Source organism: Melanotaenia boesemani, chromosome 6 (genome assembly GCF_017639745.1).
Source record: "Melanotaenia boesemani isolate fMelBoe1 chromosome 6, fMelBoe1.pri, whole genome shotgun sequence".
NCBI classification, from domain to species: Eukaryota; Metazoa; Chordata; class Actinopteri; order Atheriniformes; family Melanotaeniidae; genus Melanotaenia; species Melanotaenia boesemani.
In genome coordinates, this window is record NC_055687.1 from 5,406,561 (window position 1) to 5,428,522 (window position 21,962).

General features: G+C 41.7%; 2 protein-coding genes across 2 annotated transcripts in view; one reads left to right on the top strand and one right to left on the bottom strand.

Annotated features, from left to right (window-relative positions):
- Nucleotides 1–2,672: 2,672 nt before the first annotated feature.
- Nucleotides 2,673–17,144, top strand: LOC121641347 (lamin-A-like). The gene is made up of 13 exons (XM_041987434.1): nucleotides 2,673–2,783; nucleotides 3,552–3,928; nucleotides 6,491–6,647; nucleotides 7,011–7,136; nucleotides 7,495–7,665; nucleotides 8,082–8,207; nucleotides 8,320–8,522; nucleotides 9,572–9,806; nucleotides 9,942–10,049; nucleotides 11,719–11,838; nucleotides 11,918–11,977; nucleotides 12,058–12,196; nucleotides 15,101–17,144. The coding sequence occupies exons 1-12, from the start codon at nucleotides 2,673–2,675 to the stop codon at nucleotides 12,175–12,177; spliced, it is 1,914 nt and encodes a 637-aa protein (XP_041843368.1). The 3' UTR covers nucleotides 12,178–12,196; nucleotides 15,101–17,144.
- A 1,146-nt stretch (nucleotides 17,145–18,290) lies between these two features.
- Nucleotides 18,291–21,962, bottom strand: part of pear1 (platelet endothelial aggregation receptor 1) — a 60,266-nt gene continuing 56,594 nt past the window's right edge. Inside the window, exons 18-20 of the mRNA XM_041988524.1 lie at nucleotides 21,593–21,655; nucleotides 21,235–21,429; nucleotides 18,291–19,202 (exon numbers count right to left, since the gene is read on the bottom strand). Of these exons, the coding sequence (XP_041844458.1) occupies nucleotides 19,051–19,202; nucleotides 21,235–21,429; nucleotides 21,593–21,655 (410 nt within the window). The 3' untranslated portion in view covers nucleotides 18,291–19,050. The remainder of the gene's footprint in view (nucleotides 19,203–21,234; nucleotides 21,430–21,592; nucleotides 21,656–21,962) is intronic.

Sequence of the window (21,962 nt, forward strand, 5' to 3'; positions counted from 1 at the left end):
AGGACAGACAGGAGCCACTTTTCTCACTGAAGAGTTAGTAACAGTGGGTGTGTGAGTGTAATTGAAAGAGGAATGCTGATAGGATATAAAACATTACCAGTTGCATGCTGTTGAATGAATATTGAAATAAGATGTTCTTTTCAGTTCTTACAATTGTAAATTAGTGCCTCACCAACCATAAACTTCACCGCACATCACTGCTGCAGTTATAAACACACAAGTCATCATTCTCCTTGTCTGGACATCAGACTCAGGTGTGTTTAATGGGGTGAAAGAGAAGCATTAACCTGTTCCGCATTGTTTACTCCTCTGGTTTCAGACAGGAATGAAGATGTTTATTGAATCATTTCTAATGAAAAATTCTTAAAGATTTTTCCTTGTTGATGCTTTTCTCGCTGAAAGACGGGAGGGGGTATAAACAGGAAGAGGGTTGACTGCTCAGACGTTTTTTAGATTTCTTCTTGAGTCTGTCATGCTGTGTCGTGATGGGTGAATCTGACATTTTGACCCAAACTGTGGGCTGTTCAGGGCGACTGTGAAATAAAAGATTAATCATCCCTTTTAGTTTTTAATTTAACTTTATCCTCTTTTAATGCCAGTATTTTTAACAAACAAATGCAGCAGTTTTTTGTTTGCCTTGGCTGAACTTACAAATAGTTTACTGCATCATATAATTGTATTTATTTATTTATATTTTGTTGTTGTATTTAGAATATTTTGCAAATTTCAGCCTTTGCTCATAGAAGAAGCTGATGAAACTGCAAACTGAAACCTAATGATATGTGGAGCCACGCTGGATATTTGTAAATAAAACCATGACTTTACCATTAAACCTCCACCTGCAGTTTTCTAATGTGATGTTGAAAAACATGTCAGATGCTCCCATTTTCTCCCCACAAGATTTATTGTTTATTGTGAGTTTGTTTTATTTGTTGGGGACCATGCACAAAAAACATTCATCTCAGAAGAAAAAAGATGCATTGCACCAGATTTAGCTAATTTCCATCTGTGGTCCCAGGGAGGGATAAACAAATAAATACGGTCAAATTAAAACAATATAAATGCCACTAAACAACCCATTACAATAAAACTCATAACCATAACAAATTCAAATGGATTATTTTAGTCCCCTATTACATTGTCTTATTCAATAGATTTAATAACTTTCAAAATCAAATTAATCATAATAAAAAACAATCATACATGTAAAAATTACAACACCCATGTACTAATACTGGTTCATCAAAATGTAGTTTATTTCATTGTCATGGTGTTTACAATGAGAAATATTATTGTTCTGTCAGATCAGGAGGAACAGATCGGTTCATAGGAAGGCTCGGGGAGGAGAGGTGTTCGGGCCATGAGCCAGGCATTCTTCATGTGGTGTGACTTCCACGGTATCACAAGGGCCTGATAAACCCGAAACGGAGAGAGATAAATAAAAAGAAAGAATGTTAAAGTCATCAGAATAGAAAATAGAATTAGATAAAGTTCAAGAAATTTAAGTTCCACTGTGAGGAATAAGCAGTTCTTCTGATAAAAGGCGGCAAATAGAAAAGTTTTTGACTCTGATGACTTTAAAATAAAGCACATTTCATGTACAAGACAATTCAAAGTGCTTTACATAAATCATTACAGCAGGGTGCAGAAAGCAATACAAGTGCATTAAAAAATAAATAAAGATTAAAAGAAATGCAATTAATTAAATAAAAGCAGAAGGAATGTGCTAAAATAAAATAGATAAAATGCAATAAATAAAGTTAAAGACAAAATTAAAACATGATTCCAGCTTAAAAGAACCAGACGTAGATTTTGACTTCTAAATAAAAACTATTGAAATGCAGCAGAGAACAGGTGGGTCTTCAACCTGGATCTGATGAACTCAAACCAGTTGTGGTGCCAGAAAGTCCTACCCAGTTTTCAGCTGGTCTAACGGGGTGATGTGGGAGGAGGTGTGGGTGAGGAGCTGAGCAGCAGAGTTGGATGTACTGAAGCTTGATTAAGGTTTCGGGTGCTGAGCTGTACGGGATGCTGTGCAGTAGTGGAGTCTGGATGGGACAAAAAGCATGGGTGAGGGTTTGAGCTGCAGGAAAGGAACGAGATGGGCAGAGTTTTAATGAACTATTTTTCTTTATCTAGGATGGAGAAAAGGCCAGAGCTGGTTAGCTTTGAGTGCCATACTTTTAGACTTGTTGGGATAAGTGGACTCAGACAGCTCCGTACGGGCATGGATAACACTGGAGCTCTGCGGTGAGGTAATAAATGATTTCTTTCACTTTGAACTTGTTCGGTTACATTTTCATGATGCTCTTGTGCATCAGTCCGTTTCTGGAGAAAATTTTTTTCTTCTTGCTCTGTTCATATGGAACAGATAAGATCTTTTTTTTAAACCCAGAATACTGGGTTGATTATGCGTCCTTATATCAGTAGGAGGAGAAAGATGTTTTTACCAAGCTGGAAGCTGCTCTGAACCATCAGGATCATTTTCTAGAAGGTTAACTCCATCCAGTCCGAGGTCGGTCTGAGCTGAGGCCAAAACAGGGTCAGATAAAGTTCTGCAGCTTCTCTGCATGCACACACACAAACACACACACCTAGTCAGGTCTGGCTGACACCTTGTAGCCGCCCCCTCCCCTCGCTCGTGTCCCGCCCCTCCTCCTCCTCAGCAGTACATGTGCTGCAGTGACACGCAGAGAAGCAGTTCAGGGCGCGAGCCAAAGGCGCACACACCCACCAGCCAAGAGCAAGACTGCAGGGATCCTGTCCCACCACGCTCATCTGGGGTACGACACACACACACACACACCTGTTCACACACACCCACAGCAGGTAAACTTGTTAGACTTTACAATAAGGGCCAGAAAGCCTCATTAATTAGAAACTATTTGAAATCATTCAGGGAATAAATAATCATGAATAATTACATAATCTTTAAATTCCTCTACAGATTTTAATGATAAGTTAATTGTCACCTAATGTTAAGTTAATAATAAAACCACTGAAGAACAAATCAGGGATTATTTGTTAATCACTGTAAATAATACAATCAAACAGAAATTATTAATTAATAATTCCTTTATTATTAGTTAAATATGAAATAAGACACAGAAGAACCACAGATAACACAGATAACGAAGGCAACATTCTCTAATATTTGGTTGGACCGTCTTTAGCTCTGGTTCCAGCAGCTTCGCTGTGGCATTGTTTCTAGAAGCTTCTGCACTGCCACAAGATTTATTTCCATCCAGTGTTGCATTAATTTTTCTCCAAAATCTGGTATTGATGATGGAGCGTCTGATCACTGCTCAAAGCCTTCTCCAGCACATCCCAAAAGTTCTCCATGGGGTTCAGGTCTGGACTCTGTGGTGCCTGATGTCTTCTGTCCCCTGAACCACTCTCACAGTTTGAGCCCCATGAATCCTGGCATATTCCTCTGGAACATGGCCGTGCCATAAAATTCCATAATGAGGAAAAAATGTAGAACTGGGATAAATTATATTACAGTTATTTATTTACAGTTCTCAGTATTTACTGCCGTTTTCTTTCTGCAGCTTCTGATACAGCTCTTAAACCAAGCCATAACCATGGAAACCCCAAGCCAAAGTCATGCTGATGACGATGCCACCTCCACCCTCTCCCCGGCCCGCATCACCATGCTGAAGGAGAAGGAGGATCTGGGCAGCCTCAACGACCGGCTGGCGGTGTACAGCGACAAGGTGCGCACCCTGGAGGCGGAGAACGCCGGGCTGCGGCGGCGCGTGGCAGATAGCGAGTCCATGACCAGCCGGGACCTGTCGGGCTTGAAGGCCGCCTACGAGGCGGAGCTGGCTGAAGCTCGCAAGAGCCTGGACCAGATAGCCAAGGAGAGCGCATGCCTTCAGCTGGAGCTGGGCAAGGTCAGGGAGGAGCACAAGGAGCTCAAAATTAGGTAAGAGGACTTTGGTAAGGAGTGCATGCACACACACACACACACACACACACACACACACACACACACAAATGTTAAATGCATGAAGCTATTGTTTAGTGACTTCATCTGAAACTCCTTTCTCTGTGAAAGCCAACGAACAGTTTATCTTCAGAGTGAATACTTGCATAATTCCTGCAGCTGCAGCGTTGATTCCATAACATTTATTTCTTGGTTTATTTGTTTGGGAACTATGATCAACAGTGATTTGGGAACCAGGCTGTGGTTCACCTACTGTATTAAAATCCTGCACCAACTGATGGAAATGACACACCTCTCATGCTCCGTTTACTACGTCGATGACAGAAGGTCTTTAATTACATACTCAGAATTTCAGTTTTCTCAATTTGTGTTATGCATAGAAGCCAATGCGATCTGGACATACATCTAATAGATTCCATTCATTATAGATAGATATAAATAGCTTATATTTATGTATTTGACCCTGAGTTAAATTTTCTATTTTGAGTAGAAACAATACAAATAATTTACTTTATGGACAAATGCATCTTAGATGGAAAAACTAATCACAATAATGACATAATTAATGCAACTTGCAGGTTCCCCAGTGGTCCCTCTCTGCTATGCTTCATCTGTCCTCAAAGCCCCTCCCACAAACACACACGTTGCCATGGTAACAGGGCAAATAGTACAAGTTGTCAAATCCTGATTCTTTTGGTTATTTTTTACAGAAATCACAGATTTTCTTGCAGTGATAGTAAGAGAGTTTTCTCGAACCCTCGTTAGCAGAAGAAATCCCTGCAGAAGCTGCTGTTGGTTTCTAAGAGCTTTGCTTCAGGTTTGGGAAACCGAAAGACTAAATAGTTGGCAGGGCTGGTTGTGATTTTCTGCTGGTGCTCTCTTCTTAGGAATCAGGATGGAGGTATGTGAAAGTGAAACTACTGCACATATTTTCATTCTTGTAGTAAGATTCTTGCCTGCAGTTGAGCAATTCTAGCGAAGGGACCTGTTTAACCCAAAGGCATTACACAGCATCACTAATCACGTCTGCATTCGCTAGAAAGAATAACACTTAACCTCCCCCCATCCACACACACACACACGGGCACGCGCACACACACTCACACACCTCAAGCTGTTGGGTGAGAATGCCAGACCTGTGTTTTGAGGAAATATATGTAAAGTGGAAAACTTGGGTGTGTGTGGAATGTAGTTTAGTGAACCTGAAGCTCGGAGCATCTTATAGAAGTTGAGACTAATCAAGAACAGACTAAACATGGGCCCCTGAGCTACAACAGGACACAGATCTGGGGCCTCGTTTATAAAACCACGTAGCAATGCAGACTTCGGGTGGCGTACGCCGGTTTTTGTACCTACGCCGGCTTTTTAAATGAGGCCTCTGATCTTTACTCTAATCCTGAGTCATGTATGCTCATCCTCCTGCTTTGCTGGCTGTGAAACACAAGCAACTGTCGCTGATGTGACAGAGGATGGACTCTTTGTGTAAATCCTGCAGGTTTTTTTGTTTTTTTTTTTGGGGGGGGGTTTGTTTGTTTGTTTTTTTCAAATTTTGTCTCTTTTTTATAATATTGATGATAATTTTCTTGATATTCATGACAAATACAATAATTTGTGTGTGTGTGTGTGTGTGTGTGTGTGTGTGTGTGTGTGTGTGTGTGTGTGTGTGTGTGTGTGTGTGTGTGTGTGTGTGTGTGTGTTTCAGAGGGTAAGAAATAAATGTTTTAGTGGACGATGACAATTTTGTCAAGTTAAAATATCTATTAAGTGGGTAGTTTAATTCCTAAAACCCAAACAACTCTGACTGACAACATGGAAAAAGGTGCACACATACTAGCCAGGTGTGTGTGGCTTGCCATTAGAGGACAGCCACAGGACAGGAGCAGCGTCACAGCTCACCTGACGACTTGTGAATCATCCTACACAGATCCCCTTATTCTCAGACTGTGTGGCTTTTCTTTTTCCTGCATCCTGTTCATCATCCTCTGACAGGATAGCGCCCTGCTATCAAATCTGTCCACTAACCACAACTACTGAATATTTTATTCCTCACAAGCTACCAGAAGATAAAAAAAACAAAAGCACTCCAGCCTCATACCCTCCACATGTTTTTTATTTAGCTTTCTGTGTAACTCATTGCAGCTGGAAAAATGCTGCTCTGCTTCAAAAGAGAGACTAGAAACAACAGTTTGTTAGTACATGCAGCTCAAACGAGGGCACTTGATACAACTGGAAATCATGCTGCTGATGCAAATGAGCATTAAAAACTTCAGAGGGGTCCATTGTTCTGCTGGGGACTTCAATGCTCACATGGGCAATGACGGTGAAATCTGAAGGGGCAATATTAGAAGGAACGTCCCTCCTTATCTGAACCTGAGTGGTGCTTTGTTATTGGACTTCTGTGCTTGTCATGGACTGTCCATAACAAGCACTATTTAAACATAAGGGTGTCAAACAGATATGATTGACACCTTCATCAAGAAGTGACAACATACACAAGCAAAACCCCATCACACCAATGTTCTATCATCGATTTCTCTATAGAAACACAAAGAAGGAGTCTGACCTGGAGGCAGCTCAGGCCAGACTGAGGAACCTGGAGGCTTTGTTCAACTCCAAAGACGCTGCCCTCACCACTGCCTTGGGCGAGAAGCGAAACCTGGAGGTTGAGGTGAAGGATCTGAAGGCCCAGTCAGCAAAGGTAAAAAGGTTGTTTCAAATCACCAACTGCAAACTATTTAAGAAGCAGCTACTGACTGGCAAGTGAAGTGAAGTCTCTGCTTGTGTGCTTTCTCTGCCTGCTAGCTGCAGAAATGTCTCAATGGAATAAATAATTTCACGCAAACCCTCCAGCCACTTGATAATGAATGAGAAAAAGATGGTGAAACAGAGGCAGCTGCATCTCTGCTGTTGGTTTTATCAATGAATTTTAGCACAGGACTCACAGCTGCAGCCTTTCTCCACCTACTGGCCAAACTAAGGAACTGCATGTTTTCTCCTTTAAAGAGGCCCACAGTCAAATCAAAGCTGCAAAAATCCTCTCCCTTTCTTTCCTCTCTCCCAGCTGGACAATAACTTAGGTGATGCTAAGAAGCAGCTAAAGGACGAGATGCTGAGGAGAGTGGACTCTGAGAATCGCCTGCAGACTCAGAAGGAGGAGCTGGCGTTCCAGAAGAACATCTACAATGAGGTTTGTGCTCTTCTACTTTTACTCGTCTGTCTCAGTCGTATGTCCTGCTTCTCAGTTTTTTTTTGTGCAGGTTATTAATTTGCTCCCAACCAGCTACTTCTTTGTTTTGCATTTATCTCTGCAGGATTTCTGCACCTCTGAATAAGTAATTACTGCACAGTAACTGACTAATCAATACAATTAACTTTGACTAAAGATGGCTTCTGCAGGTGGAGTGTTTATTATTGTTTATGGTCAATTAAAGAAACACAAGAAAATTAACCTAATTTAAATACAAACAGACTAGAATAAAATGGTTGTGAACAGTCAAATGTTCTCTTGGGGGTGATGGTCTGTTCCTCTCTGCTGGTGTCTGCAGGAGCTGCGCGAATCCAAGCGTTGGTATGAGTCCCGTATGGTGGCGACTGAAACCAGGAGGCATCAAGATTCAGAGAAAAAGCTGGCTGAGGCTCTGGCCGGACTGAAAGCCCAGCACGAGATCCAGTTCGCCCTCTACAAGGAGGAACTGGAGAGGACTTACAACTTGAAGGTAGAGGAGCTGCTGCAGGAGACGGAGCTGTGTCACCACCTGCAAACGAAACGCTGTCTGTCTGAGCAGCTCTCAAAAATGAAATGATGCAAAGTAATGACTTGTGTTTCACATAATCTCAGTGTTTCCTTCTTTCATCTGCACACAGAAGAGTAACTAAACATAACAGCTGCCCATGTAGGAGTCTGACGAGGAATGTGGATAAACAACAGCAGATATTGTTGTTAGAATTTAATTGTAAATGAATCTTCAGCTATAACCATCTTCGTTTTCTTTGATCAGAGGAGGAAGAATGTTGCTTTTGGAGGAGTTAACTTAGGATGGGTGACTACAAGAAGTGACAGGCTGCAGACTGTACATTTCAGTGATTCAGCAGTTAGTTGACCAGCTAATGGCTGATTGTTTCTGCCTGTCAGCTGCTAAAGGCCCGTCAGTCAGCTGAGAGAAACAGCAGCTTGCTTGAAGCGGCCCACAAGGAGCTGCAGCAGACCCGGACTCGTCTGGAGACAATAATGGGCCATCTGAGTCAGCTGCAGAAACAGGTACACACATCACTGTGTGGTGCTTTTACTGACCATGCAGCAGAAACTCTTCCTCTCTGCCTCTGAGGAAAGTTTACCTTTGTGTAATAGTAAAGTGTAATTTTTTTATCAGCTGACAGCGAGCGAGGCCAAAGTGCAGGGGCTGGAGAAGACCCTGGCACTGGAGCGGGACATGCATATGAAGGATAAAGACAGGGAAATAGCAGCGATTCGAGCCCAGAAAGCGGACAAGTACCAGGAGCTGCTGGACATCAAACTCGCCCTGGACGTAGAGATTGATGCTTACAAAAAGCTGCTGGAGGAAGAAGTGGGGAGGTGAGGCTGCTCATGTGCAGGAATTATGTCAGGGCCTGAGGTTCAGAACCTGACAGTAGGTCAGTAATGGTGTGGGGTGGCATTTCTTTGGGGGGCCGCACAGCCCTCCATGTGCTCACCAGAGGTAGCCTGACTACCATTCGGTACTGAGATGAGATCCTCAGACCCCTTGTGAGACCATATGCTGGTGCGGTTGGCCCTGGGTTCCTCCTAAAGCAAGACAATACTAGACCTCATGTGGCTAGAGTGTGTCAGCAGTTCCTGCAAGACGAAGACATTGATGCTATGGACTGGCCCGCCCTTTCCCCAGACCTGACCAGACCTTAAGCACATTATGTCTCGCTCCATCCACCAACGCCACGTTGCACCACAGACTGTCCAGGAGTTGGTGGATGTTTTAGTCCCAGGTCTGGGAGGAGATCCCTCAGGAGTCCATCCGCCACCTCATCAGGAACATGCCCAGGCGTTGTAGAGAGGTCATACAGGCACGTGGAGGCCACACACACACTACTGAGCCTCATTTTGACTTTAAGGACATTACATCCAAGTTGGATCAGCCTGCAGTGTGTTTTTCCACTTTAATTTTGAGTGTGACTCCAAATCCAGACCTCCATGGGTTAATAAATTTGATTTCCATTGATAAGTTTTGTGTGATTTTGTTGTCAGCACATTCAACTATGTAAAGAACAAAGTGTTTAATGAGAATATTTCATTAATTCAGATCTAGGATGTGTTATTTTAGTGTTCCCTTTATTTTTGATTTATATATATATATATATATATATATATATATATATATATATATATATATATATATAGACTCAAATAGGCCAAAATAAGACTAATGAGAAGCAGGGAAACAAGGAAACAGAAAGCAAAACAGAATACACAAGGGAAGGAACTACAAAAATAAAACAGGAAACAGAACTAATCACAAAAGCATAAAAACCAAAAACCAAGATCATGACATTTTTTTACAAACATCTTTCTGTCAAACTGCCTGATCTGGTTGATCTACAGTCCAAACATCTTCCCCTGTCTCCTCCCAGCCTGCAGCTATCACCCAGATCCACACCCACAAAGGTGATAGTGACGCGGCCCTCCATCTCGGGCATTAGCTACAAGAAGCGGCGCCTCAATGACGACAGTGAGACCTCCAGCATGGTGGGAGGCCCCGTGACCAAGACCCGCATCAGTCAGCAGGCGAGCGCCAGCGGCCGCATCACGGTGGACGAGGTGGACCTGGAGGGGAAGTACATCCGTCTGAGCAACAAGTCTGACGAGGTAGCTGCTGCATTCACACGTGAAGATGCAACATGATGTGATCCATGATAACTTATTTACATTTCTGTCCTAACTCTGGTATAAATAAGTCTGTTTTCTGTCCAGTCATCCATCTCTCACGTTTCTCTCCTGCAGGACCAATCGCTGAGCAACTGGCAGGTGAAGCGACAAGTTGGGAGCAGCACCCCCATCCTCTACATGTTCCCCTCCAAGTTCACCCTGAAGGCTGGAGGAACCGTGACTGTAAGTTCCCACATCGGTCGCTATGACAACGCACATGACAACGACATGAATGTGTGTAGAATGAAGGTCTAAGAACTTCCCATCGTTAGGATGTGTGGAATAAAACCAGCAGCCAGTTTCTTATGGAAATAATTTCTGTTGTAACCAGTCGTCTCCATGGTTACGGGTCAACATACAGCAACAGCTGCAGTGACGCTCCTGATGCTGCAGAATGACACAGAGCATCTCTGAAGCGACGGAGGCATCTGTGGCTCTGTTACTGTTACAAAAATCTTTAAACTGTGTTCATTCATTTGTCTGAGATATAATTTTTTTTTTTTCTTTATAAATTAATTTCATTCTTTACCGAAGAAAATAGTCAAACAAATATAAATTGAATTACTTTGTCATTTTACAACAAGATTTAAGGAGGCAATCCTTTAAGGTGCTTGATTTAAAAGAATCTTAAATGCTTGAATATAAAGGAGCAAAATGAAGAAAAATCTTATATCATCTCACACAAATCATTAAAACATAATAAAATGCAGCTGCAGGTCAACATGCCACCGATTTCTAACAGAAACTTAATATTTTACACTTCGTTTGCTACTTTCACATCATCTCAGAGCAAAACAGAAAACAAATTAACTTCTTTGATAAGAAGAAAATCTAATGAAAGTGGCTGAAATAGTTCAATAGTTTTTCCAAACATTGATTTAGCTTCTTTAGTCCCTTTATCCAGATTCATCAATTAACAGGCACAGAGAAGCACATCGCTCTGACAGTTTTGCTTTGAATCTCATTTTTTAAATGTCTCACCTCCTTTTTAAATAATGGTTTTATCTTATTACAAATCTTTTCATATTCCATATTGATTGTAAACATGTACTATGAGCTTTACATGTCTTCAGAACACTGTAATTAGATCAGTTTTAATTACTGTGGTTTGCAAATAATGGACTCTAAGATTCATTAGAATATCTATTTTCATAAAATGAATAAAAGTATGTTTTACATATAGTTCAGACACGGAACAATAACAAGAGTTATACAGATAAATTACTTAATTTTCATGTATATCATTTACTTTATATAGCATAGCAGTGTAGCAGAGACCATCTGTTATTTTGGGGGGAAAAAAAAGAACAAACAAGAGGTCTTTTAAAGTTTTTCATGTTTCATATTTAATTTTCAACTTTCATGTAAAAATGCTCAGAATACATCAGGATCTAAACTACATGAACACACAACGCAAGCTAAAACAAAATGAAATAGATTTACAAAATCATTACATAAAAAGACAAACAGTATAATAAATAGAGACCTACACAACTGAACTTACAAGAAATCACTTAAATCACTGAAAATGCCTTTAATGAATTCATTAAACTGGAAATTCTTTTTATTTGTAATGTAAAGACATCGAGGAATGGCTGAAACTGAATTTTGGAATAAGTCATAGAAGCTAAAAACATGTTTGTGAATAAAGAATGTTCAAAATAGCTGACAAAGAATGAGGTCTGAGTCTATGAAGAAGTTCACTCTGAGGTGGTGGGAGGTCTTATCCCCCACCAATCCACAATGATTAGTTTCAGATGTGGTGGAGCCTCCAGGTGTAGGAGGAGGGAACAGAAAGACCATCATAGTCGTCTTCTCTGTGCTTCCGTTACAAACTCCTTCCCCTCCACAGATCTGGGCTTCGTCCGGCGGTGGAACCCACAACCCTCCCTCTGACCTGGTGTGGAAGGGCCAGAACTCCTGGGGCACCGGCGACCTCCTGCAGACCTCCCTCATCAACGCCAGCGGAGAGGTCTGACCTCACGTCTGAGACTCCATCTTCTCCTTTTACCTGCAGTGAGCTAACATTTTCCCTCTGGATTCACCACCAGGAAATGGCCATGAGGAAAGTGACGCGCACTCTGTTCCAGGACAATAAAGATGAGACCATGGTGAGCTCCTTAGCCGTCCAGAAAACATCCTGCATGGTGTTGTAAAGCAGCAGTTAAACAGCTGTTTGCCCCCCCTGCAGGGAATTCACAGCCCGAGCTGCGTGGAGAAACCATACAACCTGCGTAGACGTGGGGTTTCTGGCGGGAAGCCATCAGAGCACAGTGGTGATGTAGTTGAAGGCCCCGAGGGACAGTTCTAATTCATGGGCACCAATACAGGTACAACAATCATTAATAACCTTTTTCTGTTAAAATACAACCTCAGCTCTAATACAGTTGGGTGACTTTGTGTAAAATGTAAATAAAAAACGGAATGCAATGATTTATAAATCTCATCAAGCCACATTTTGTTCCCAGTAGAACATAAACAACATATCAGATGTTGAAACAGATATTTTACCATTTCATGGATGTTTTCCTGGAAAGTGGACGGAGCTAGAAGAAACATTTTAGTTTTCATTTTTCCTTCTAGCAGCTCTTGTGAGATTCTTTGTTATGAGACAAAACGCCTGCTGCTTCCGACTCGTTAAAGCCGCTGTGTTATATCATAACTTCGAGATAAAGTTGTGATATAACACATTCTCAGCAAATCCTGGTTTATGGGCTCATTTATGATCAAGTTACCAAAATAGAAAATATGAGCTGACAGTAAATCTGATGGCAGCAACACATCTGTAAAAAGTAGTTCCAGGGTGATGTTCAGCGTGGTGTAAAAAGTAGTTCCAGGGTGATGTTCAGCACGGTGTAAAAAGTAGTTCCAGGGTGATGTTCAGCACGGTGTAAAAAGTAGTTCCAGGGTGATGTTCAGCACTGTGTAAAAAGTAGTTCCAGGGTGATGTTCAACACGGTGTAAAAAGTAGTTCCAGGGTGATGTTCAGCACTGTGTAAAAAGTAGTTCCAGGGTGATGTTCAACACGGTGTAAAAGGTAGTTCCAGGGTGATGTTCAGCGTGGAGTAAAAAGTAGTTCCAGGGTGGTGTCCAACACGGTGTAAAAAGTAGTTCCAGGGTGATGTTCAGCGTGGAGTAAAAAGTAGTTCCAGGGTGATGTTCGGCACGGAGTAAAAAGTAGTTCCAGGGTGATGTTCGGCACGGAGTAAAAAGTAGTTCCAGGGTGATGTTCGGCACGGAGTAAAAAGTAGTTCCAGGGTGATGTTCGGCACGGAGTAAAAAGTAGTTCCAGGGTGATGTTCGGCACGGAGTAAAAAGTAGTTCCAGGGTGATGTTCGGCACGGAGTAAAAAGTAGTTCCAGGGTGATGTTCGGCACGGTGTAAAAAGTAGTTCCAGGGTGATGTTCGGCACGGTGTAAAAAGTAGTTCCAGGGTGATGTTCGGCACGGTGTAAAAAGTAGTTCCAGGGTGAAGTTCAGCGTGGTGTAAAAAGTAGTTCCAGGGTGATGTTCGGCACGGTGTAAAAAGAAGTTCCAGGGTGATGTTCAGCATGGTGTAAAAAGTAGTTCCAGGGTGAAGTTCAGCACGGTGTAAAAAGTAGTTCCAGGGTGATGTTCAGCACGGTGTAAAAAGTAGTTCCAGGGTGATGTTCAGCACGGTGTAAAAAGTAGTTCCAGGGTGATGTTCAGCATGGTGTAAAAAGTAGTTCCAGAGTGATGTTCAGCACGGTGTAAAAAGTAGTTCCAGGGTGATGTTCAGCATGGTGTAAAAAGTAGTTCCAGGGTGAAGTTCAGCGTGCTGTTTTTCTAGCCACATTTGTAAAAGAACCAATGGGCAAATGATGATGAGTCAACAACAGGCATTTCAACTACCAAAGGAAAGACAATAAGATATAATGAGGCATGTCTCTGGGCCTGACCAGATCATGGTCAATGGTGGGTAATGCAGAGAGACCACAGTGTGTTCTTTGTCTTAGCATCTGATAGTATGAAGCCAAACAAGCTGTATAACAAGACGTCTCTTCCTGAACACAAAGAAAATTATGTTGATTACTTCAGGAATAAATGACTCAACTGTCGTATATCGCAGAGTTGTTTTACTAAAGCAGCATCTGTCTCATTAAATGCTCAACTCACCTGAACTGGTTTGCAGTTATTTTTGTCAATGAAAAGGGTCTGCAGAAAAAGTTTGAGAACCACTGTTCTATGTCAACACTGAAAATATCACTGGCGGTTTGTAAGTTGTAACAAAAGTTAATTATTTACTGAAATCTAGACCTTAAAAAAGATTTTTTTAAAAAACAAACAAACAAAAAAAAACAAACAAATAAACCGCCCCTGCATACAAATCCTTTCCATTACCTGCCAACCACCCAGTTAGAGTAGGTCCTGCTCTGATTTGTATTTCAGACGCTGTTAATAATTTACCTTCATAATAATTTACCTAAAAGGTAAACATGCCAATCCAACATCTGCACAGCACCAATGATTTAGAGGAAACGTCCTCTTGTTTAATCTTGACACTCACTAGATATCTGACTTGGTCCATCTGCTGTATTATGATCAGCAGGTTTCACAGGTGCCACCAGCAAAGCTCAGGTAATAATGAAATAACAAAAGACTTTAACTGACACAGGCTAGTTTCAATTAGACAGCTGAACAAAGAACATCAAACAAATATTGATCAGCTGATCACTGACAGTCCTGCCATGATTCAAGGAGCAACAGGAAAGGGAGGAGGAAGATGAGGAGGGGAGGAGGGGAGGAGGGGAGGCAAAGACTGAAGCAGCAACGTTTGCACAAAAGTTAAAAAAAAAAAAAATAAATAAAAAAAAAAAAAAAAAAAAAAAAAAAGTGTCTGTTTGACCCTCTCACCATTAAAAACACCCACATCCACCACGGGTGCGACGCCCATGCTTAGCTGACAGGAGGCAGCCGGTGTGTCTTCTGCTGCCGTAGACCATCTACTTCAAGCTTGGACGTGTTGTGTGTTCAGAGATGATATTTTGCAGACCTTGGATGTCACAAAGTCCCTTACATCTCCTTTCTTCCTTATTCTGACACTCAGTTTGAACTTCAGCAAGTCATCTTCACCATGTCTACATGACCAGATGTGTTGAGTTGCTGCCCTGTGATTGGCTGGTTAGAAAGCAGCTGAACAGGTGGAGCTGATAAAGGGGACAGCTACAGCTACTGCCATTTTAACTTTAACTGTTCCTTTTACTTCCTCCTCAGGATCGCATGAAGCCAGAGAACTGCTCCATCGTGTAAAAACCAGAGCTCGCCTGAACGCACCACCCTCTGCAGCCCGTTGAGGAGACAGTTTCCTGCTGTTCCAATATTTGTTTTATATTATTACATCTTCTATTCAGGTTAATCTGCAGTTAATTTTGCTTCCAGGTTTGTGGGGAAGGGTGCAGGATTTTAATATTTTACTTTTGTGTATTCAAGTTATATTACTAATGTCTGCTCTCACAATCATACACACTCACGCAACTACTCACACACAGGTAATAAAAAGCTGAAAGACACTTAACTCCCAGGGGGTAGAGGCCCCCCCCCCAAGCTTCAACTCAGGTCTGGTCCAACAGTCGGGGTTTTGGGTGTAGATGCTGGTCTAGTGCAGCACGGTTGGTTGGTTACAGTCCTACATATTCCCCTGCATCAGCCTGGTCCTACAGCTCCACGGACGCCCACCAGAACCCACTGAGCACAGGACCGTTTGTCTGGGTGGGCCTCAGCCCTGTAACGACCACCAAACTCTACTTTCCAGAACACCAAACACACAACGATTGTGCTCTTTTCACCATTTCTGCTGATCACACTAACCTCACAGGTGCTTCCACTCAGTAATCAGGTCAGGGCTGCACACCCGCCTATTTATATAGTTATCAGTGGTTTGTGTGTCCATAAGCAAATTTTTATTCTTTATTCAAACTAATATTTTTATGCATTTTCCATAAAAAATATAACTATTTCTTTGTGTAATCAAACCTTTAAACAGACAACCCTTTCTCTACTTTCTTTCCTCTGAAGTTCAGAGGAAAGAGAAAAGTATCAAGCGTGTTTGTCCAGCTTCACGCCGCCATCTTGTGACCGTCAGCCATCATTGTTGATTTGTGCTGCTATTAAACTCAGTCAAAAAGGCTCCCCCTCCCTCCCTTTCATTCCTAAATAAATTATATAATTAGCAGTATAATTAGTAAATGATTATAATTTCTTTTTTATATCTCACTGACACTAAAACGTGTGTTCTTGAATTTGCAGAGATCTTTGATTTGTTCCTTGTAACTTTCAAATCTTAGTCAGCAGGTTGTTTTAAACCCCTGAATCCTCCTTGTTCAGATCTCATGAATAATTTAAAGGTCTGAATTTAAATTTTACTCAAAGCTGTTAATACTAAAGTCTTACTGTCCTTAAGGTGGAATTTATTAGATCACGTGGCTGTTGACATGGAGAAACTATAGATTGAGCTTATGTAATTATTATTTCTTCTCTAAAATAACACTGAATAAAACCTGTTTTCTTTTCCACTGACTTTTTTACTGCATGCAGAACACCGTCATTAAAAATGCAGACATTTTTATTTACACATAAACACAAACATGCCCACAGTTACATTCAAAGTTACATGGTTTGTAAAATAAAAAAGCTACACTTATATCATTTACAGCACAATGTTCGATCTTTTCTAACAAACTTTACTGGTCAGAATCAGATCCATGAACAACACGTTGCAGCTATTTAAAGCCAAAACACGACCAACGTTGACTAAAGTAGAGCTAACATTGTTTTCAGAGAGTTAAAAAACATTCTGAAGCAAATAAAAATCACTGGAAAACAAAATGATTAAAGGCCCAATGTGTGGAATTTAGTGACATCTAGTGGCCGAAGCTGGAACCAGATTAATGTTTCCGACATGTCACAGCAACGGCTGCTATATGGTGAAACTAAGGCTACGTCCACACTGCAGGTAAAAGTGGCCCAAATCTCACTTTTTTACTTATATATGACTCATATCTGATTTTTTATTTTGACATCTGACCAGGTCAAGATGTGGCCCTCAGTCAAACGTCTGATGTTTAATTTTAGAGCCTCAATCTGAACGATCATGTCACATTTCATCAGTTCTGTGCAAGTTCGTGTTTTTCATGAACTGGTTCAAAGTTCCACAGGTGAAAATCAATAGTTCAGGTTCATAGTTCACTGTTTCAGTTTTAAGTTGAGTAAAATTTAGGTTAGAAGTGAAAGACTGAACTTGGGAAAGAAAAAAAGTGTCTTGAAAAAGAAAATGCTGCAAAATGTAGAACAATTATGAATAAATATCTTCTCACACTCGACCGATGCTTCACCTCCACGTGTCTTTGAATTAAGAGTTGACATTTTGACTTATTTAAGTGTAGACAGACATAATTTGCTCAGAAAATTACAGGTTTAATTGCCTGTAAATAATCGTAAGCAGATGAAGTGATGTGCACGCTGCGTTACTGGTATGTTATGCTAGAATACGCAGTGCATTGTGGGTAACGTGGTGAGAAGAGGATGTAGCGTATATAATCATATAATTATAATCTCATATAATCTGAAGGAGTTCACGTTCAAGTTCTGTATTTGCAAATATATTTAGTTTAGTTCAACGTTCACAGAAAAACGAACAAGTTCTTTTGAATGCTGCAGGTGGCCGGACGAGGCGACATCAAACGCTAACCTATAAAATGTAGTGATACACACACGCTGACGTGTAGCATCCATCTTCACCTCCATTAGCACAACGTGATGCAGGTGAGACCGTGTAGGTGCAGGTTCATGTAAAACACCTGCAGTGTGAATGTAGCCTTTATTCCACACACTGGAATTCATGAAGCATAACGGCATCAAATCAAAACAATTATTTTCATCTCCTACAACACTTTTAGTGGTTTTAAAGGATATTGCTTCGTTTTCTAGCAGAAATCCGTTCATATAGAAACCATTTGTGGAAAGAAAAGAGAAGAAACTAAGTTCTTCTCATGTCTGTAATTTGTGGCTCCTCCTCTCCTCCATCCTGCCCGTGTTCTAGAAATCAAAGCCACATATTGAGAAGAATATCTTAATAACCTGGAGGAGATAAAGGATACAGCAGCCTTTCCCTTTGTGGAGTCTTATCATCTACAACACCTTAAGGGGGCGATGAACATTAGCATTTACTCCATCTTTCTTATCACTTCTGGAAGTCTTTTAAGCATCTGTAACATCTAAAACAGGAAATAACTGCAGTCTATCATTGTAAGATTAAAAGCAGATCTACATGAATGTGTAATTCTGATTTTACAGATTATAATAAGGATGGTAAGAAAACGCTGCAGCAGTATCACACAGAGACGTCTCGTTTTGTTTCCGTCCTCGTCCCACAGTGATGGAGTACCTCAGAGTTTGGATCAGCTTGGCCTTTGCAAAGTGAAAAGTTTATTCTACTGACCAGCAAATGAAAATGATCTTCAATCTTGTAAACACATAAAACAACATATTCATCTCAAAGTAGGGCTGCTCTACATTCATGAGGCTGATAATATATTCATCTCTATATTTACACAGTTTCCTCTGACAGCAGCAATGAGCCACATTTGGAAGCAACACTGGCCTGAATGGTTGGAAATGATTGCTTTGTGTTTCTTTTTGGCTTGTAGGAAGTAAAGAGAAAACATCCTGAATGGCTGAGGAACCATCAGGAGAATAAAAAAGCGAGTTTATCCAAAGCTGCCTGGCAAAAGAAAGAAACGCTTTCTGGAAACATTTTTACACATCAGGTGAAAAAGTAAAAACAGACGCAGCAGCTGCGAAGCAGAAATGAAAACATGCTGAAGTTTAAACACACAAACATCCCAAAGTTGTTGCTTTTAACCACGAAGGCCTCGGGTGGGTTTCCCCCCATGAGAGGGTGAAAATCACTGCTGGTGTCTCCACACACTAGCCTTCCTCCTCCTCTTCCTCACCGGCTGGCTCTTCAGTCTGGATGCCAAGTCTGTTATGGTGGGGTAGTAGCGCTATAAGCCCACAAGGGGGCGGTGTTGTGTTAAAGGTGGGGCACCCTCAGTGAGCTGGTGGAGCAGACGCTTCAGTTTAACAGCTGAGAGCATAAAGTTCACTCTTCCTCATCATCATCTTCCTCCTCCTCGTAGAAAGATGTTGCTCTTCTGCTCTGGTTTTCACTGCAGCGTCCTCCTGGGGGAGGGGCCGGGGGAAGGGGGGCGGCGGACCGGAGGAAGGTCGTAGTGTCCCGGGATGTGGCTGTTCACGGGGAGGTCGTAGTGGCTCTGGGGGTCCTCATGAGGCGCGTGTCCGAGGGAGCTCTGACGCTCTGGGAATAAAACAAGCTCCAGTTAGTTTGGAAAATGTTTGTCCTGGAAAACATGTGGAATTTGTTTGCATTCCTCATCAAACGTGTCCTGTAACGTGTCCGAGTTGGTACTCGGAGCTTCAGCTAGTTTGATGTTGCAGGTGGCAAACAGCTGCTGCAAGTAAATCATTTCATGGATCCAGTCTGGTCCTCGCTCGGACTCAACCAGCCTTTGGCTCAATCCCAGTCCCTCCCTTTGGCCAGAAGTAGGTGCCCCTTTTCTACCGAGGATCAAGTCTCAGTGGTTATGAAGGCACTATGATTTGATCCTCTAAAGAAAAGAGGCAAAACAAAGTGGAGGAGAGAAACTGGGACTGGGCCTTCAAATCAACTTATTGAACGTAGTCTTTAATAACGCTCTTAGCCAAGTTATGTGTATATTATAATTTGTTAATATGTGTGACACACTAATCTAATGTGTCAGTAGTGGAGGGTTCGCATTTATTTTCCAGTTGTCACTAAATCTGTTTTCTATTTCTGCAACATCAGCTGACACAAAGTGGTTTGTACAAAGTCTGCAGCAGCTGCGAGTAAATCAGGTTATCTTCTATTTCTGTGGACTGAGTTTAGCTTTTTAAAGGTGTTTGCAGAGCAAATCGAGCCCTGGATCAGTTTTAACACCAACAGATTCACATGAAATAAGCTGCTGTTTTCTTTACACATTTTCCCAAAGATCCAACATTTAACCAGGATTTAAACAGAGGAAACAGTCCGACACCTCATTTAATCAAAGAATCTGAATAACTCATCTAGTCAGACTGGTTTAGTGCGACTGCATGTGGATGTATTACTGGTGTCCACATAATAAAAAGCAGGTCTAATAAAAGAACACGCAGGGCCACCCTGCTTTTCCTTCCTCCGGCTCTTCCTTTTCTTCTCTTCCTCAATAAAAGCAGATCTTGGTTCATCAGGCTCTGACTTCAGGAAGTGTCTCCTCCCCAGCTGTCAAACAAACAACAATCATGTCTGCAGGTTTGACTGATTGCGACTCTAAAAGGGATTTAATTACCTCCCCCAGCCAGGTTATTGCTGCTTGTTTGATTACAGGATTTCCCCCAAAGTAACGAGCAGATTTTCATGAAAGTTTTATCAGAGGAGACTCGTCTGGATCCTTCTGACGCAGTCCTGGTGGAGGTGGAGGCTTCTTTAACTCTCAGATTTCTACTGCAGAATGTCAGACATCGCTTCATCCCAGCTCCACCCCAACATAACTAGTTTTCTAAAACTGAATAAAACCTAAATCTGCAGCTTGTTCATTAGTTTGAAACTTTAATTTAGAAGTCCAAAGAAACTTCACTTTGTAAAACACAACTAAATGTAGAATCTGCTGCAGGACCAGACTCAGAAAAGTTGGATGGAGTCGTTTTTCCACGTTTCCATCAGCTTCCTTTTAATGAGACTTTTAATGAACTGAAGATAGTTTTTCTTTTTCTTCCTACTTGTATAATCCCTTTTCAGGTTGTGGAGGCAGTGGTGGATAGCGAGTTTGTTTCCATCTAACTGTCATGTCTATTCTCCTGCAGTTCCCGACCATCTTGGACCTTTCACTCCAAGATGTCTCCCTGAATATTCTGCTGTGCAGACGCTGAAACACCAAAGTTCTTTACGATCTGCCACTGAGAAATATTTGTAGAACTTATTGTTGATTCTCTGATGGAGTTTGAACCAAAGTGGTGATCCATGACCCATCCTTGCTTGAAAAGACTAAACGTTTGGTGGATGCTGCTTTTATACCCAATCCTGCCACCCTCACCAGTCACCAGTTAATCTGCTGGTTGGAGAATCTTCTTCTGTATATAAATATTAATCTGGTTCCAGCTTCGGTATATTCTATCAGCTATTTCTGAGGATGCTGTTGCATCAAATTCAAGATTGGGATTTGAGAAAATTAAAGAAATAAGACCACATTTTGCTCTGAAAGTGCCTTTAACTACAACAGATAAAGAAAACAAGCGAATCTTTAGAGCAAACATAAAGCACAGCTCTGGCTCACCTCTGCGTAAGGTGGTGGTGCTGAATGGCGGTGGGCTGATCTCGGTGTACGCTCGCTCTCGGGGCATGGCCGACTTCATCTCCATGTAGCTGCTCTCTGGGGGGCAGAAGGGAAGGCCGGGCAGGTCTTTGATGGTGGCATAAGGATTCTCACTGTTCAGAGAGCTGCTGCTCACCGCCACCAAGTCCTTCAGCTCTGTCGCCACACAGACACAAAGACATCAAAGCTGGCAAAAATCAGGCCTTCACTTTGCAGCTGTTTCACAGATTGTGTTGCTTTTCTGCAGACAGTCAGGCGTTTAGTGCTCCTGCCCTGCATCAGTAGGTAGAAAAGAGGAGAAAATAAGGCGATAAACTACCTTTGTTGTAATATTTTCCGAGGCTGGCGCTGTAGCTGTAGCTCCTGTCGATGCCAAAAGCTCCTGTAAACAGTAAAAGACACATTTTCCGTCTACATTTTTATTCATGTCAAACTAATCAAAAGCAGATGAGCCGTTGTGGAAACGTGCAAAATCAATACCAGGTGAGTGATCACTGCTGCCAATGCAGCGATCAGCTTTTATTAAGTCCCTGGTGTTTATAGGCTCGTATCAACGTGCATTTCAGAAGAGGAAATAAGATGGCTGGTAAACTTCGTGAAAAGAGAAGCTTGTTTTCAGCTCCTCTAAAGAGGAATAAGTTATAACTGCAGGTCTTGTTTTGTTCTGAAGATAAATAGATTTGAGGACC